The sequence below is a fragment of the Callospermophilus lateralis genome, chromosome 13, assembly GCF_048772815.1.
Source record: "Callospermophilus lateralis isolate mCalLat2 chromosome 13, mCalLat2.hap1, whole genome shotgun sequence".
In the NCBI taxonomy this organism is placed as follows: domain Eukaryota; kingdom Metazoa; phylum Chordata; class Mammalia; order Rodentia; family Sciuridae; genus Callospermophilus; species Callospermophilus lateralis.
Window position 1 is genome coordinate 34,404,968 of NC_135317.1, and position 17,717 is coordinate 34,422,684.

The 17,717-nt window shown below is 34.5% G+C and overlaps 1 protein-coding gene across 7 annotated transcripts in view; it reads right to left on the bottom strand.

Annotated features, from left to right (window-relative positions):
- Positions 1–17,717, bottom strand: part of Mllt10 (MLLT10 histone lysine methyltransferase DOT1L cofactor) — a 200,014-nt gene that overhangs the window by 60,006 nt on the left and 122,291 nt on the right. For 6 of the 7 annotated variants that reach the window (XR_013088481.1, XM_076832028.1, XM_076832030.1 and 3 more), the window contains 2 exons: positions 6,309–6,564; positions 2,030–2,596 (listed from right to left, as the gene is read on the bottom strand). Coding sequence is in view for 6 of the 7 variants with exons in the window: in XM_076832028.1 (XP_076688143.1) it covers positions 2,030–2,596; positions 6,309–6,564 (823 nt within the window). In the remaining variant the exon portion in view is untranslated. The remainder of the gene's footprint in view (positions 1–2,029; positions 2,597–6,308; positions 6,565–17,717) is intronic. The other variant, XM_076832032.1, reaches the window with a different exon arrangement.

The window sequence follows — 17,717 nt, forward strand, 5'->3', positions numbered from 1 at the left end:
ACAATCTTCAGAGTGATTTTTTAACATAACTTCCAACTTTCTTGGCAAGCTCAATTTGTTATTTACTTTTGTGAAATAAGGTATCTCTGAGAATGCAACCATAAATTACCATGATCTAATAATAAGGTAAAGGAATTACAAATCCCATTTTTTAATGCCACAGATGTACCACAAACACTGATCCTCTGAAAGTAATCATCCCTTAAGAAACACAGTTTGCCATGCCCAAAATCTCCCCTAAATTTGTAACAACTAAGATCTTTTTAGGGATGTAAGTTAATATTTAATTACATTAATCTGAAAATATGTGCTAAAATTCAGGAATTTTCAGGGTTGGGAGATGTAGCTCAGTGGTACAGCACTGGCCTAGTACGTGCCCTTAGGTTCCAGTTCCAGTACTGCAAGAATCAAAAACAACAAACAAAAAACCAAAAAAAAAAAAAAAAATCAGCAATTTTCAGACTGAAAATTCAGACTATGCTTCAAAACTATAGGAAATTACTGAAGATCACTCTCCACTAAAGCAAATTTAGGCTTAATTTTCTCAATAAGGTACTCAATCTATGCCTTTTGCTAAAAAGAATATGAACCCTATTTTTTCTAAGTAGATTTATTTAAATTTAGTTCTGGTCTCACAGTGGGGGAAGAGGGCACGCACGTGCAATGTGGGGTGTGTTCTGGCCTACAGGTACCAAAGCTATTTATTAGAAATAAAAATAAATCCCTGGCTGGGCAACTTATCTACCTCTCAAAGTCTCAGTTTTATCGGCTACAAAATACACACAATAACAACACTTTATACAAAAAGTTGTTAAATGATAGTAAATATAAACTTTTAACAAAATCGAATACATCACAGATGATAGTTGCATTTACTATTCGTCACATCTCGTCTTTACTTATAATGCTCCTTTCTTTTTTGAATGGCCATTCTTATGTTTGTTAATAAGGTTTGCATTTCCACCACTAAAAGAAATTCAAAATTGTGCGTTTATAAAATATATAATGTGAAATATAATGACCATCCATTGAATTGTACTGGTTTCTTCTATACTTATCCCTATTCCCCATCAACAAATAGAACAAACATAACCAACAATAGTTAATCTTAGCTAAAGTCCTATTATTTCAACAAGAAATATAAAACCAGAAAAGATAAAAGTTTATAATCAATACTTCTTGAAAACCATTTACCTCATATTCAAGATCCAATTTAAAAAGATAACACTAACACGTCAGTTAATATTAAAACTGTTAAGCATCTGTCTTAAAAACATGCATTTTCAATAATCTTTTAAAAACTGAAAATATTCATACACAAACTAAAAGTAATAGAAGCATCCCAATGATATGAACAACATAAACTCGTGGGTACTATAATAAAAATAATGGTAAAAATCACTAAACATACTTTAAACATACTTGAAAACAAAAAATTAAATTATTTTAATAATCCTGAAAATGTGATTGCTAAAAATATTCTAGATAAAATAATTCACAATATTTGTGTGGAAAAATTATTGAGACGGTAAAGGCAAAAAGTGAAGTTTAGAGAAAGTGAGTTCAAATACTAGACCCTCCTAAGACTTAGTGGGTAAGCCTCCTGCCCCTCTCTTAGGCAGTATACTTTTGTTTCAATAAATCCCCTTTTAGTGTCTCAACAAAAGAAGAAGGGAAAAAAATAATGCCAAAAATTTCACATTCTAAATATGAATTCTGGGTTGGTTTTTAAAATACTAGAAAAGTAAACCAAAAGCACATAAGAAATGGATTCTACGTGTTTCTTAAGTAATGAATGACCAGATAAACTGTTCAGCCTACATTTAGATAAGTAACATCAGATTAGTACCAAACATTTAAATACCAAATTGTGTTTCTAAGATTGTAAGATATTTTTACTTTCTTAAGAAATAAAAAATTAAGAAATGTCACTTATTAATTCAAAATATTATCGTAATAACTGTTTAAAACTTTTTGGGGTACAGAAGTGGGTTGAGGTGAGAGAGAACAATGATGGGCAAATCCCTACCTGAACCAACTGGAGATGAGCCAACACTAAGACTCTGTAAACTTCCATTCCTGAGCAATGTAGGAGATTTCTGGAGACTAGAGCTTGTTACACTTCCTGCAGCTGAGGCTACAGATGATGTTGGTGAAGCAGAAGAAACTGAGAGATGAGAAACATTCTCTTGATTTTTGTTTCCTTTGGGTCTACCAGGCCCATGCTTACTTTGTTTATTTCCTTTTCTTTTCTTTTCCTTTATAGTTTCTTCTTCTATGCCAGAAGTTTGAGCCCGCTTATATCCTGCAGTAGGAAGGCTGGAACTACCCAAATCTCCAGGTGAATTTTCAAAGCTTTTAGGCTGTGCAATAGCTGAGGTCGCAGGGTGACCAATTAAGGAACTAAAACTATTTACCCCCCCTTCCTGGCTTCCAGACTCTCCTTTATGTACATCTTTGGTTGATGATGACTGTTGGGAGTGAGTATAACTGTCATTACGCAGATCTGAGTCTGTAAAGCTCAAGAAATCTTGGGGAGACTGCACTGAACTTCCAGAAGATGATTTTACACTGCCTGGAGTTCCTGAAAAACTGCCTGTAGTAAAAATAAAAAAATAAAAATAAAAAATGGGGGAGGAAAAGAAAAAAATTGGATGCAAAAGTTCCCATGAGTAGTAGATGTGAAACAATCATCAAAAAGAAGAGAGGACTTTTTAAAAACTTAACTGTAAAATTAAGGACATCAGTATTATAACAAAGCGAGATTTGAAAAGGGTTACCTAAAATTATCTTCATTAAAAACACTTGTCATTTTATAGATAGTGTTAAATATTCACTTTTAAATTGCAAGCTATCATTTATACAATTACTAATATATAAGATATGTTTTAGCATTCCTCAGTCGTCCCCCCCACCCCACAACCACCACCATCCCTACCCCCACCACCACCACCCCACCCTACCCACAACACCTTGGGTAGGCTTGATGAAGGACTAAAGAAAAAACAAAGTCACCTTCTGACAGTCAAGCAAGACCCAATAAGGCCACAATCTGACCTTGCAATGTCTGGCAAATCTAATTTTTCAAATACTTAAGATATGATTATAAATGTTCCCCAAAATACAATAAACACCCAAAATATTTCTTGGGTTATAATTTCTAAGTTTACTTTAAGACAGATTGCTATTATTCAGCTGAATCTACCCAAAGAAAACATGGATATGATAAAATAATGGTAACAAGTAGTCTAATTTACATCTTACATTCTCTCCGTCCACATTCTGTGAAACCACATAAAGAAAAGTCCACCACTAATATTCTCCTATTCCTTTTAGGGAAGGAAAAATAATGGGAAAGACAGTTTTTATGAACTTCTTTCACGATTCTTACTCTTTCCTCACTATCCAAAGAACAGCTCACCATGGCATTTTGTGATATAAGAACCTCAAGGTTCTTATTACCTGGTGGAAAATTAATATAGCCTGTAAGGAAATAAAGGTTTGGTTCACCAAATCATTTTATGAAACTGCTTCCATGCTTGCCAAATGAAGTAGGCAAATGTTTAGACTCAGTTGTGATTACACGTAAACTATACTATAACTATAAACTATACTATATTGTATAGTTTATAGTTATAGTAAACTATACTATATTGTATTTCAACTAGAGTGTTTCAAAAGAAAAACTCTTTAAGTATTTTATTCAAGTAGAAAGGAAAGGAAATTTTAAGCTAAGTATTAAATTTTATTATAGACTATATTCATAATTAATCTCACACAAATCAAACCTAAATGTTTACAAAGATTTTTTTCCTTTACACACAAAAATTTCTTTTCAAATTAAGTCTCAAGGTTTTCATTTTTTAAAGTTTAACATCCTCTGAAATGGTTGTTTAAAAAGTATTAATAGGGAGCTGGGGTTGTGGCTCAGCGGTAGAGCGCTCACCTAGCACGTGCGAGGTTCGATCCTCAGCACCACATAAAAATAAATAAACAAAATAAAGGTATTGTGTACAACTAAGAAATAAATATTTTTTTAAAAAGTATTAATAGTTCTAAAACTTCAGTATTTTAAGAATATATCTGTTGTATTAATTTAGAAAATTATTTGTACTTATATGAGCATTTTCAGTCATTTGTACAGAAAAACATAGTAAGAGGCCATTGACATTACATCAGTCACTTAAGAATTACGGCAATTTCCCATGTAAGTAGCAGTTATAAAGAAATCGTTTTTGTATTAGTGGTGCTAGGGATCAACCCAGGGCCTTGTATAAAGAAATTCTTATACATTCTGATTTGTAACAATCTTTCTTCTAAAACTTTGTTGTTGTAGTTTTTATAGATAGTATTAAAAGCTCACTGCATACTTTAATAGTATATGTAATACTTTAAATGTATATTTTCTGAAATTCATATTCTACCTACTATGAAGAAATCAACTAATTATCTTAAATACCTTACCTCTAAATTTCAGCATTCAAAACTTTTACAGATTATCTTAGATATAACATATAAGACATTCTCAACCATGTTTTAATACTGAAAAGATTCTTCAAATATTATGAAGTTCCCCAAGAATGGGTGACTTCTCTTCCAAACAGATTAATGCTTCATGGATTATAAAAATTTTTAAATGTAAGTTGGTTTATTGGCACAAGCCTGTAATTGTAGCTACTTGGAAGGCTTAAGCAGAGGATCACAAGTTGATGGCCAGCCTCTATAACTTACAAGACCCTATCTCAAAATTTAAAAAAAAAACAGGGTTGGGGGTATAGGGCGCATGCCTAATATGCACCAGGCCTTGAGTTCCATTTTCACTACTGAAAATAAAAAACTTAAAAATGTGATTTAACAGTTGGAAATTAAGTATCAACTGCAGAAATACTGACTGAATTCGGATAGTATCACCTTCATAATGTAAATGAAGTTATTACATATAAGGTTATTTAAGGTTTCACTATTTTTTTCAAGGTGGTAAACTAATGACAACAAATGTTAAATTTTACTCAAATAAAATAATAAATCTGACATTTGATTGTATACTTAAACACACATACAAAAAATCTGGGACCTGAAAATCTTCAAGTCCCAAATTACTACTTGTATAAATATATGAATATACTTTTTAAGTATACTTACTTAATATACTTACTGAGAGGTCAACAAACTAAGTAATCTGCATATTCAAATAATGTTCTGCTAGATTTTCTTTATAAGTTTATTATTAGCAGAAGTTTCAAAGGGTAATTTACTTCTAGGGGGAAAAAGTCCTTTCCCCAAAGGTATATTTTGGTATATTTTCCTCCAACATTATTAATGTTTGTAATTGTCCAAATTTTATGTTCTTATTAAAATAATAAAAAACCAATCAGGGTTATGCTTTATAAATTTTAGCTGTAGCCAGGCCTAGTAATACATGCCTGAGACTGAGGCAAGAGGATCCAAGTTCAAGGCCAGCGTATCAAATTTGCAAAAACTCTGTACTATAATTAATCTAATGATACGGAACTTTCAAAAAGTTTCAAAAAGGGACTGGGGATGTAGCTCAGTAGTAAAAGTAGCCCTGGGTTTAATCTCTGGTAACACAAAAATCACCCTGGGTTCAATCTCTGGTATCACCAAAATTAATTAATTTGGCTGACTTACTTTTTTCTCTCTAAAATAGCATACCCATTTAATTCTGACATTTGGTTAAAAATCAAACAGTATTTGTAACATACTAATAGTTTAAATAAAATTCAAATTTAACTGAATATCCTAAAACAGCCTAACCACAGAAGATATAAAGATGAGTAAAATTCTACTTCAAACTTCAAGCCTCACAATAAATGCACTATTGATCAACAGTTACCACATACTGAGACCTACTTAGATTCCCCAAAATTGTTCAATCCTCTAACAATTGTTCTAATGTTTAATTGTTTTAATGTTTAATTATGATTCTAGTGTTTAATTAGGAAAAGTAAGTAAAAACAATTTACAGAAAAGCCTGTTATAAAGGGAAGAAAGAAAAACTCCTGTTTTTATTATTTCTTTCCCCAGTCTTAACCTTTATTCTACAACTAAACATAAAAACTACATTTTAACTTTTTAAGCACAAATTATAACATAAAAAGATACCAAAAGTTCCAGAAATATTTTAACAGAAAATACTAGGCTTCAAGTAATCTTACTGTATCATCTAATTAGATAATAATCCAGAACAATTCATTAATTATAAGTAAAAAATAAATTCTTTTACAAAGTAAAAGTACTATTCACCATAATCAGAACAAGAGTTTTAACTAAAATATCATGATTAATACCTTGTGGAAATGGGCTAGCTGCTGACACAGTTGTTCCTGGATTTCTTCCACCACCAGGTTTCCTTCCCCTTTGACCTGAGCTGTGAGCTGAAGATTTCTTCCCTTTGCCCTCAGACCCTCTAGCCTCTGAAACATCTTTTCCACTAGAGGTGTGTGCAGAGACTTCCTGGAAATTTGCATTTGTAAATCGTGCTGTAGTATCTTCCAAGCGCTTCAAAGATCCAGATATAGAATTGTTGCTAGTGCTTGTGTAAGTCTAACATTTTCATTAAAGGAAGTAAAAGGAAAAAAAAAAAAAAAAAAGAACTGGTTACATTTAGCTACAGAAAACAATATATGGCACATTAATAATAATTACTCAACTTGTAAGATAAACTTATGAAACTTTCAGTAGTACAAATAAGTCTCTCTGTTTAAGAAAATCATGTAAAAACAATTCAGTATAGTATACCTTTTTTTTTCCCCCAGTGGTAGACCTGAGGCTGAAAGCCAGGGCTTCACACATACTAAACAAGCACAGTACCACTGAGCTGTATCCCTAGACCTATTATTAAAAACAAAAAACTATACATAATGCTTTGCTATCTGAGAGCCACATTGCAGCAATTAATAAAGGTACATATTAATCATATTTATTAAGTGACATCAAAGGTATCACTTCCCAAGCAACATCAAAGGTATCATTTCTCAAGCAACAACATTTTTCACAACATATTATCTCCTAGACACAAAATCATAATAAGCTTTAGTGTACAAAGCATGAAGGCAATATTTAGAACTAAGGTACTACAAATCTATTAGGTGACTATATCCATTATATGGCTCTTGCATAGTTTAAAGTAAGACTTTTCAAAGCATTCAGATGAAGTCTCCTTTTAAAAAAAGAAAAATGACTTAAGTCTTTGAAACTGAAATCATTTCTTCCCAAGTATTAGTTGGAGGAAAAAATTATAATTACAGAGTTAATATTTTTATTAAAAAGTGATTCTCAAATACCCCACACTTTGATCAAGATATATGATTGGGGAAAAAACAAGATAAGGATTCCACTGAACCACTAGTTTTCAATGATCATTTTAAATACAAGGTATGTACAAAAAATGAAAATTAAAAGACTAAGTCATAGTTACATTCACACACGTATCTAAAGCACCCAGTGCATTTAAGTTCACTAAGTGCCTTGAACAGAACTGATCATTCGTGTGTATGTGTGTGTACACATATGTGTACATTTATATATACACATATATATGTATATATATAATATGTTTCATTTTTATTTATTCACTTATAAATTTTGGGGGTACTGAGGATTGAAACCAAAAACCAAGTGTGCTTTAACAATGAACTACATTCTTAGTCTTTTCTTTCTTATTTTCAGATGGGGTCTCACTAAATTGCTGAAGCTGTCCTGGAACTTATAATTCTCCTGTCTCAGCCTCCTGAGTCTCTGAGATTATAAGAGTGGGCCACTGTTACTGGTTAATATTTTTCATTTTAAATCTCTAAAAATGGGGGGGGGGGTCCTAAAAATACACAAATGTGAACTTCCCACAGAAAAAATTTGAAAAATTAGAAAGTGATCATAAAATCAAGTTTCAGAACGGTTGATATTTTTAGCAAAATCAATGTTCAAAAAGAAGAAATATCCTCAGCACCACAGGAACCAAAAAAAAAAAAAAAAAAAAAAGGAATGAGAAGTCATCCAATGCTTTGAAAAGTAAACCTTCTTTACTGCTATTTTCCTGCTACTTGTGCCCAGCTGCAACTCCCAAACCCATCATCTCTCTCCCAATAAAAGATTTCATCATCAAATACAAAAAGCATTAGCTCATAAAAACAAAACAGTCACTATTCTAACAAATTATAATCCACAAACAAGAACAAAGGTTTCAAAGTAAGTATGGCCATTTAACAAACCATCACATTAAGCTGATGAAACTTCATAGCTTACTTTAGAGACATGAACCTTTTCCATGCTAGGCAGGTCAATTTGGAAACTACCCCACCTCGTTTTTCAAATATTTTTTTTCGAATTACTTGAGTTGATCATAAGGTTCTCCATTCCTCTCACATCTGATCCTTGTATAACCTAGTGAAGTTTAAAAGTCATCTAAGAAAAAACAGTGGTGTTCTTCACTCATGTATTATGTTCAAGTATCAAATAAAGAGTAAAGAGAAAATGTGGTGGAGTACTATGAATGCAAATATACTATTTACTTCCACAAAACAACCTGATTAGGGTTGGGAAATTTACCCATTTATTGAACAGAATATCATTGCTTCCACCCTGAAGTATGACTATGTTCATAAATTCAATAAAAATATTACATTTGGAAGAAAAGGTACTATAAAGAAAGCAGTAAAAGAAACAATCAAAATTCAGAAACAAATATCACATTAAAGCCATAACTGAACACTTTTTTGTTGTTGTTGTTATTGTTTTTTAATTAACAGTATTGAACCTACGGGCACTCCACCATTGAACTTTGGCCTAGTCTTTTTTTTTTTTTTTTTTTTTGAGACAAGGTCTGGCTAAGTTGTCCAGGATGGCCTTGAATTTGCCATCTTCTTGCCTCAGCCTCCAAGTAGCTGGGATTAAAGGTGTGTACCCCTGCACCCAACTGAACATTTTCTTTTAAAACAAGAGTCCATACCTTTTAAGTTTCCAAAAATATCAGATTTCCTAATATGGGGGGAGAGGAAGTTAGTCAAGGATGTTAAGGGGAAAAAAATTCCCATAATGATTTGCCCCTCCAAAGATACAAAGGTTTCAGAGGAATCTTCACCTTAACTCCATATTGAAAGTTAATTTACCAGTACTTTTTCAATAATGTGCTAAGATAATTATAATACTAGGTAATTCCATTACAAACAATCAACTCAAAATCAAGAAGATTTAAAAATTTAAAAAAAAACACAGGGAAATGAAAAGGGCTGAATGAGACAATGAGCAAGCCTGAGACTAAATTCACAAAGCCATTGGTTTCTCAGATTCTCATCCTAAATGCTTCTCACAGAGTGACTCACTATTGGGGATGATCTTAGCGCATAAAAATACAATTTGGACCACAAAATGCAAACTAATTCATTTGGTACTTGCTTTAGTTTAGACTGGCCTGTCCCTCAAAGAAGAATGTGTCTAAAGGCTTAATTAACTGCCAGCTTGTGGTGTGACCAGGAGGTGGCACAACCTTCAGGAAGTGGTAGAACCTTTAGAAAATGGGGCCTAATGAAAGGAAATTAGGTCAATGGGGGCATGCTCTTCAAGGGAATGTTGGGATAGTAGTTCCTTTCCCCCTCTCTCTTTTCTTTTCTGCTACTATGAGGAAAACAGACCTTTTCGGTTATTAGCTTTGCCATGCTGTAATATGCCACAATGGGGCCAAGGAACAGACTGAACCTCTGAAACTGTAAGCCGAAATAAACCTTTCCTGCTCACAAGTTAATTGTTTAAGTTAGTTTATCATAGTGATAGAAAAATAACACAGTACTCAGCTAAAGAAAATAGTCTTGCTGGGTGCAGGGACGTAGTGGCGCATGCCTGTAATCCCAGCGGCTTGTGAGACTGAGGCAGGCGAATTGTGAGCTCAAAGCCAGCCTCAGCATTTAGCAAGGCCCTAAGCAACTCAGTGAGACCATGTCTCTAAATAATATTCAAAAAAAGGACTGAGAATGTGGCTCAGTGATTAAATGCCCCTGAGTTCAATCCCCACTACCCCATCCCCCCACACAAAAAAAGGAAGAAAATAGTCTTTTCGTTCTTTCTCGTTAAAGATAAAACTGGATTATTTGGTTTTATTGAGTTTCCAACTTAGTGTGTAAATATATAGGTCTATATTGTGATTTGCAATGAGTGATTTAGAATGCATATAATTTTTAGTGGCTAAGTACAATTATTAATTCTCTAAGAAGATACAACCCCAATGTACCTACTCAATAGCACTAATGAGAAACAAAAATATATTTCCTACTTCAAACAAAAATTTTACATTACATTTAGAATCAAGTAATAATTCTGTAAGAGGTAATCAAAGACACATTAGATGTGATTTTTTTTTTTTAAGTATGGGTGTCTCAGATTATTCTATAAGGCTCTGTTATCTACTGTTGAAAAAGGAGGCAGAAGAAAGAGGAATGACAAAGATTTGCCTTTAAACATTAGTAAACAGAATATGGTGCTTAAAATTTTAAATTATGTACTATTCAAGCATATCCAAAAGTTTTTAACTAGGCCAAGCCTGAAAACACAGCACATAAATTATCTAACACTGAAAGAATGAAGACATTTTAAATAAACTACAACAACACACTCACACACACACACACACAAAAAAAAACCCATCAATTTGTGGAACAACTTTAGGCATCCTTATCTACATTATGTTGAATACCCAAAGAAAAATGGGAAGGGAGAAATAATACCAGAAAAAATTACATAACTGATGAAAACATTAAGCCCACAGATTTATGAAGCTTAACTAACCCATATCACATGAAACTACCCAAACCCAATCATTATCAAACCACTTACTTACTGTTAGGTAGCTAGTCAGCCATGAATTTGGGAACAGGAAAAGGACAATAAAGAGTGACTGAAAATGACAGGGAGCCTAATGGGACAGGCAAGGACCTGGAGGATGGGAACCTGGTATGTCAAAATCATCCCAGCCATAATTAATTATGTCCCTTAAGAAAACTGTTTCAAGATCCTGTCATACCCTATCAGGCAACCAGGATCCTCCCTAATAACTGAAATTATGTCATAACCATCTCTCACAAAACTTTGCTTAGGGCTAGTCAAAAGGTAATAAGCAGGTTAAGGGAGTATGAGAAATTAAGGCAAAAACAATAGGACCTAAAAAATCCCTGACTTGGTGAGGGCCACAGTCACTCTTCTTGTCCAGAGAACCCACTTTGACCCTTTCCTTTCTTCTTGTTCCCTTTCCTCCTAATTAATTTTGCTATTCTTTTACTGAATCTCATCTTGCCTAGAATCCTCTCAAGTAAAAACACAAGAATCCAAGGTGGGGACATCCTCAGTTGCCTTGCTTGGGCTCTGCCAGAGGGTCTTCTCTACATTTATCATTTTTGGAATGTCATAAGCACTACAAAACAATGATAGGTGTTTTTGGAATGTCATAAGCACTACAAAACAACAACAAAGATGAAACCAGCTGGGTGTGGTGATACACACTTGCAATCCCAGTTACTAGGAAGGCTGATGCAGGAGGATCACCAAGTTCAAGGTCACCTTGTAACTTAGTGAGACTTTAACCAGAAGGTAAAGAAGAAATAAAAGGGCTGGGATTGTAGCTCAGTAGAAAAAAGCACCTAGTTTTGATCCCAGTACCTCCAAAAACAAACCAACCAAAACGATCTCCATGGAAACAAAGCACCTAGAAATAAAAGAGTAGTAAAAGACACAAACTGACAACCAGCATGCCATAGCAAGCCAAAACACCTTTTAAAAACTAACTCACAGGCAGGCAAGGGTGGCACAAATCCTTAGCAACTTGGGAAGAAGACAGGAGAATCGGGAGTTCGAAGCCAGACTCAGCGAGGCACTAAGCAACTCAGTGAGACCCTGTCTCTAAATAAAATACAAAATAGTGCTAGGGATGTGGTTCAGCGGTCAAGTGCCCCTGAGTTCAATCCTTGGTAAAAAAAAAAAAAAAAAAACGTGGGCTGGGGATGTGGCTCAAGCGGTAGCACGCTTGCCTGGTACGCATGTGGCCCGGTTCAAGCCTCAGCACCACATACAAAGATGCTGTGTCCTCCGAAAACTGAAAAATAAATATTTAAAAAAAAATTCTCTCTCTCTCTCTTTAAAAAAAAAAAAAAAAACAAACAAAAAAAAAAAAAACTCGAACACAGACTTTTGTTTGTTTATTTTTTAATTTGGGGGGTTTTGGTACCAGGGTGAACCCACAGGCACTTGACCACTGCGCTAAATCTCCAGCTCTTTTTATTTTTTTTTTAAGACAGAGCCTGGGTAAGTTGCTGAGGCTGGCCTCCAACTTGTGATACTCCTGTCTCAGTCTCCTGAGTCACTAGGATTACAGTATGCACCACCATGCCCAGCTCAAAATAAAAGCTTTTTTAGATGTAAAAGCTGAGATCAATAGGAGACTGAACAGAGCTAAGGAAAAAAAAAATTGAGTTTGAGGATATGACAATAGAACCCTCCAAAACTGAAGAGCAAAGAGAAAAAAGACTGAGAAGCCAAAAAGAAAAGAGAAAATAGGAAGAAGAAGACAATAGGCCAGGAATGGTCTTACAGGTTAAAGGCCCATCTCAGCAACTTAGTGAGGCCCTGTCTTAAAATGAAAATTAGAAAAAAACTGGGGATATAGTGCAGAGGTAAAGTGTCCCTGGGTTCAATCCCAATATTAAAAAAGAAAGAAAGAAATCTCTCCCAAACTAATGGCAAAAACTGAATCACGGATCAAAGAAGCTCGGAGGGCACCAAGTAGAAGCAACTCTACACTTGGTATAAATTCAAACTGAAGAAAACAAACACATACAGAGGGGGAAAAAAAAAAACTGTTTAAAGAAGTGTAGGTGAGAGAGGGGGGATGGGCCCGGGTTCGATCCTCAGCACCACATACAAACAAAGATGTTGTGTCCGCCGAAAACTAAAAAAAATAAATAAATATTAAAATATTTTCTCTCGGGCTGGGGATGTGGCTCAAGCGGTAGCGCACTCGCCTGGCATGTGTGCGGCCCGGGTTTGATCCTCAGCACCACATACAAACAAAGATGTTGTGTCCGCCGATAACTAAAAAATAAATATTAAAATTCTCTCTCTCTCTCTCTCTCTCTCTCTCTCTCTCTCTCTCTCTCTTCCCCCTATCTCTTTAAAAAAAAATTTTTTTCTCTCTCTTAAAAAAAAAAAAAAAAAGAGGTGGGGGTGACGGACATGGACACCTTGCCTATAGAGGAACAAGGATGAGAACTACATGTAACTTCTGCTCAGAAACCATGGAAGCAAGAAGAGAATAGAATGAAATATTTAAAGTATGTTGAGGGAAAAAACACTAAAAACCTAGAATTCTATACCCTTGTAAATTATTCTTCAAGAGACATTTAAAGGGCTGGGGATATAGCTCAGTTGGTAGAGTACTTGCCTCACATGCACAAAGCCTTGGGTTCAATCCCCAGCACCACAAAGAAGGGGGGGGGGGGTATTTAAAAAGTTCTTAAGACAGGGGATACAGGCTGAGGTTGTAGCTCAGTGAAGAGTTCTTGCCTAGCATGTGTGAGGCACAATTCTCAGCACCACATGTAAATAAATAAAATAAAGTCCATTAACAACTAAAAAATAATTATTTTTAAAAAAAGACAAGACAATATGTCAGGAACTTGGACCTACATTAAAAAAGGAAAAGACAAGGAAAGAAAGGACCACAAGCAATGCAGGTCAACTCAACTTTAGAAGAGGTAATATCTGCAGCAGATGGAATGTCAGATAAAGAATTCAGGATATACATGCTTCAGATGATCTGGAGTCTCAAGGAAGACATTAGACAGCAAAATCAGACAATGAAAGACCACTTCGACCACTTCGACAATAAATTACACAAACAAATCCAAGAAGCAAAAGATCAATTATACAGGGAGATAGAGGTTATAAAAAACAAACAAACAGAAATCCTGGAAATGCAGGAAACAATAAACCAACTTAAAAACTCAATTGAGAATACTACCAGCAGAGTAGAACACTTAGAAGATAGAACATCAGACAATGAAGACAAAGTATTTCAACTGGAGAAGAACATAGACAGCTCAGCAAAGCTGTTAAGAAACCATGAGCAGAACATTCAAGAAATATGGGATAACATAAAGAGACCCAACTTAAGGGTCATGGGGATACAGGAAGGTATTGAGGTCCAAACCAAAGGAATGACCAATCTATTCAACGAAATAATACGAGAAAACTTCCCAGACTTGAAGAATGAGACAGAATCCCAAATCCTAGAAGCCTACAGGACGCCGAATGTGCAAAATCATAAGAGAGCCACACCTAGACACATTATAATGAAGATGCCCAACATACAGAATAAGGAGAGAATTTTAAAAGCTACAAGAGAAAGGAAGCAGATTACATTTAGGGGTAAACCAATCAGGATAACAGCTGATCTTTCAACACAGACTCTGAAAGCTAGAAGATCCTGGAATAACATATTTCAAACGTTGAAAGAAAAGGGGTTCCAACCAAGAATTGTGTATCCCGCGAAATTAAGCTTCAGGATGGAAGATGAAATTAAAACCTTCCATGATAAACAAAAGTTAAAAGAATTTGCAGCTAGAAAACCAGCTCTTCAAAACATCCTCGGCAAAATATTACAGGAAGAGGAAATGGAAAATATCAATGAAAACCAACAGTGGGAGGTAGTACAGTAAAGGTGGGGGGGAATAATCAAAGAGGAAAACAAACCATGTTTAGTAACATAAATAAACAAATATGGCTGGAAGAACAAACCATATCTCAATAATAACTCTAAATGTTAATGGCTTAAACTCACCAATTAAGAGACACAGGCTAGCAGAATGGATCACTAAACAAGACCCAACAATATGCTGCCTTCAGGAGACACATCTGATAGGAAAAGACATACATAGACTGAAGGTGAAAGGTTGGGAAAAATCATATCACTCATATGGACTTCGCAAACAAGCAGAAGTGTCCATACTCATTTCAAATAAAATAGATTTCAAGCCAAAGTTAATCAAAAGGGATGAAGAGGGACACTACATACTTCTCAAGGGAACCATACACCAACAAGACATAACAATTATAAATATATATGCCCCAAACAATGGTGCAGCTATGTTCATCAAACAAACTCTTCTCAAGTTCAAGAGTCTAATAGACCACCATACAATAATCATGGGAGACTTCAACACACCTCTCTCACCACTGGACAGATCTTCCAAACAAAAGTTGAATAAGGAAACTATAGAGCTCAATAACACAATTAATAACCTAGACTTAATTGACATATATAGAATATACCACCCAACATCAAGCAGTTACACTTTTTTCTCAGCAGCACATGGATCCTTCTCAAAAATAGATCATATATTATGTCACAGGGCAACTATTAGACAATATAAAGGAGTAGAGATAATACCATGCATATTATCTGATCATAATGGAATGAAATTGAAAATCAACAATAAAAGAAGTAAGGAAAAATCATGCATCACTTGGAGAATGAACAATAAGGTTACTGAATGATCAATGGGTTATAGAAGACATCAAGGAGGAAATTAAAAAATTCTTAGAGATAAATGAAAACACAGACACAACATATCGGAATCTATGGGACACATTGAAAGCAGTTCTAAGAGGAAAATTTATTGCTTGGAGTTCATTCCTTAAAAAAAGAAAAAACCAACAAATAAATGATCTAATACTTCAACTCAAAATCCTAGAAAAAGAAGAGCAAAAAAACAGCAAAAGAAGTAGAAGACAAGAAATAATTAAAATCAGAGCTGAAATTAATGAAATCGAAACGAAAGAAACAATTGAAAAAATTGACAAAACTAAAAGTTGGTTCTTTGAAAAAATAAATAAAATCGACAGACCCTTAGCCACGCTAACAAAGAGAAGAAGAGAGAGAACTCAAATTACCAGCATACGGGATGAAAAAGGCAATATCACAACAGACACTTCAGAAATACAGAAGATTATCAGAAATTATTTTGAATCCTTATACTCCAATAAAATAGAAGATAGTGAAGGTATCGATAAATTTCTTAAGTCATATGATTTGCCCAGATTGAGCCAAGAGGATATTGACAACCTAAACAGACCAATATCAATTGAGGAAATAGAAGATACCATCAAAAGACTACCAACTAAGAAAAGCCCAGGACCGGATGGGTATACAGCAGAGTTTTTCAAAACCTTTAAAGAGGAATTAACACCAATACTTTTCAAGCTATTTAAGGAAATAGAAAAAGAGGGAGAACTTCCAAATTCATTCTATGAGGCCAACATCACCCTGATTCCTAAACCAGACAAAGACACTTCAAAGAAAGAAAACTACAGACCAATATCTCTAATGAACCTAGATGCAAAAATCCTCAATAAACTTCTTGCGAACCGGATACAAAAACATATCAAAAAAATTGTGCACCATGATCAGGTAGGATTTATCCCTGGGATGCAAGGTTGGTTCAATATACGGAAATCAATAAATGTTATTCACCACATCAACAGGCTTAAAAATAAGAACCATATGGTCATCTCGATAGATGCGGAAAAAGCATTCGACAAAGTACAGCATCCCTTTATGTTCAAAACTCTAGAAAAACTAGGGATAACAGGAACATACCTCAACATTGTAAAAGCAATCTATGCTAAGCCTCAGGCTAGCATCATTCTGAATGGAGAAAAACTGAAGGCGTTCCCTCTAAAATCTGGAACAAGACAGGGATGCCCTCTCTCACCACTTCTGTTCAACATAGTTCTCGAATCACTGGCCAGAGCAATTAGACAGACGAAAGAAATTAAAGGCATAAAAATAGGAAAAGAAGAACTCAAATTATCACTATTTGCAGATGACATGATTCTATACCTAGCAGACCCAAAAGGGTCTACAAAGAAACTATTAGAGCTAATAAATGAATTCAGCAAAGTGGCAGGCTATAAGATCAACACGCATAAATCAAAGGCATTCCTGTATATCAGCAACAAATCCTCTGAAATGGAAATGAGGACAACCACCCCATTCACAATATCCTCAAAGAAAATAAAATACTTGGGAATCAACCTAACAAAAGAGGTGAAAGACTTATACAATGAAAACTACAGAACCCTAAAGAGAGAAATAGAAGAAGATCTTAGAAGATGGAAAAATATACCCTGTTCATGGATAGGTAGAAGTAACATCATCAAAATGGCGATATTACCAAAAGTTCTCTATAGGTTTAATGCAATGCCAATCAAAATCCCAACGGCATTTCTTGTAGAAATAGAGAAAGCAATCATGAAATTCATATGGAAAAATAAAAGACCCAGAATAGCAAAAACAATTCTAAGCAGGAAATGTGAATCAGGCGGCATAGCTATACCAGACTTCAAACTATACTACAGAGCAATAGTAACAAAAACAGCATGGTACTGGTACCAAAACAGGCAGGTGGACCAATGGTACAGAATAGAGGACACAGAAACCAATCCACAAAACTACAACTATCTTATATTTGATAAAGGGGCTAAAAGCATGAAATGGAAGAAGGATAGCATCTTCAACAAATGGTGTTGGGAAAACTGGAAATCCATATGCAACAAAATGAAACTGAATCCCTTTCTCTCGCCATGCACAAAAGTTAACTCAAAGTGGATCAAGGAACTTGATATCAAATCAGAGACATGGCGTCTGATAGAAGAAAAAG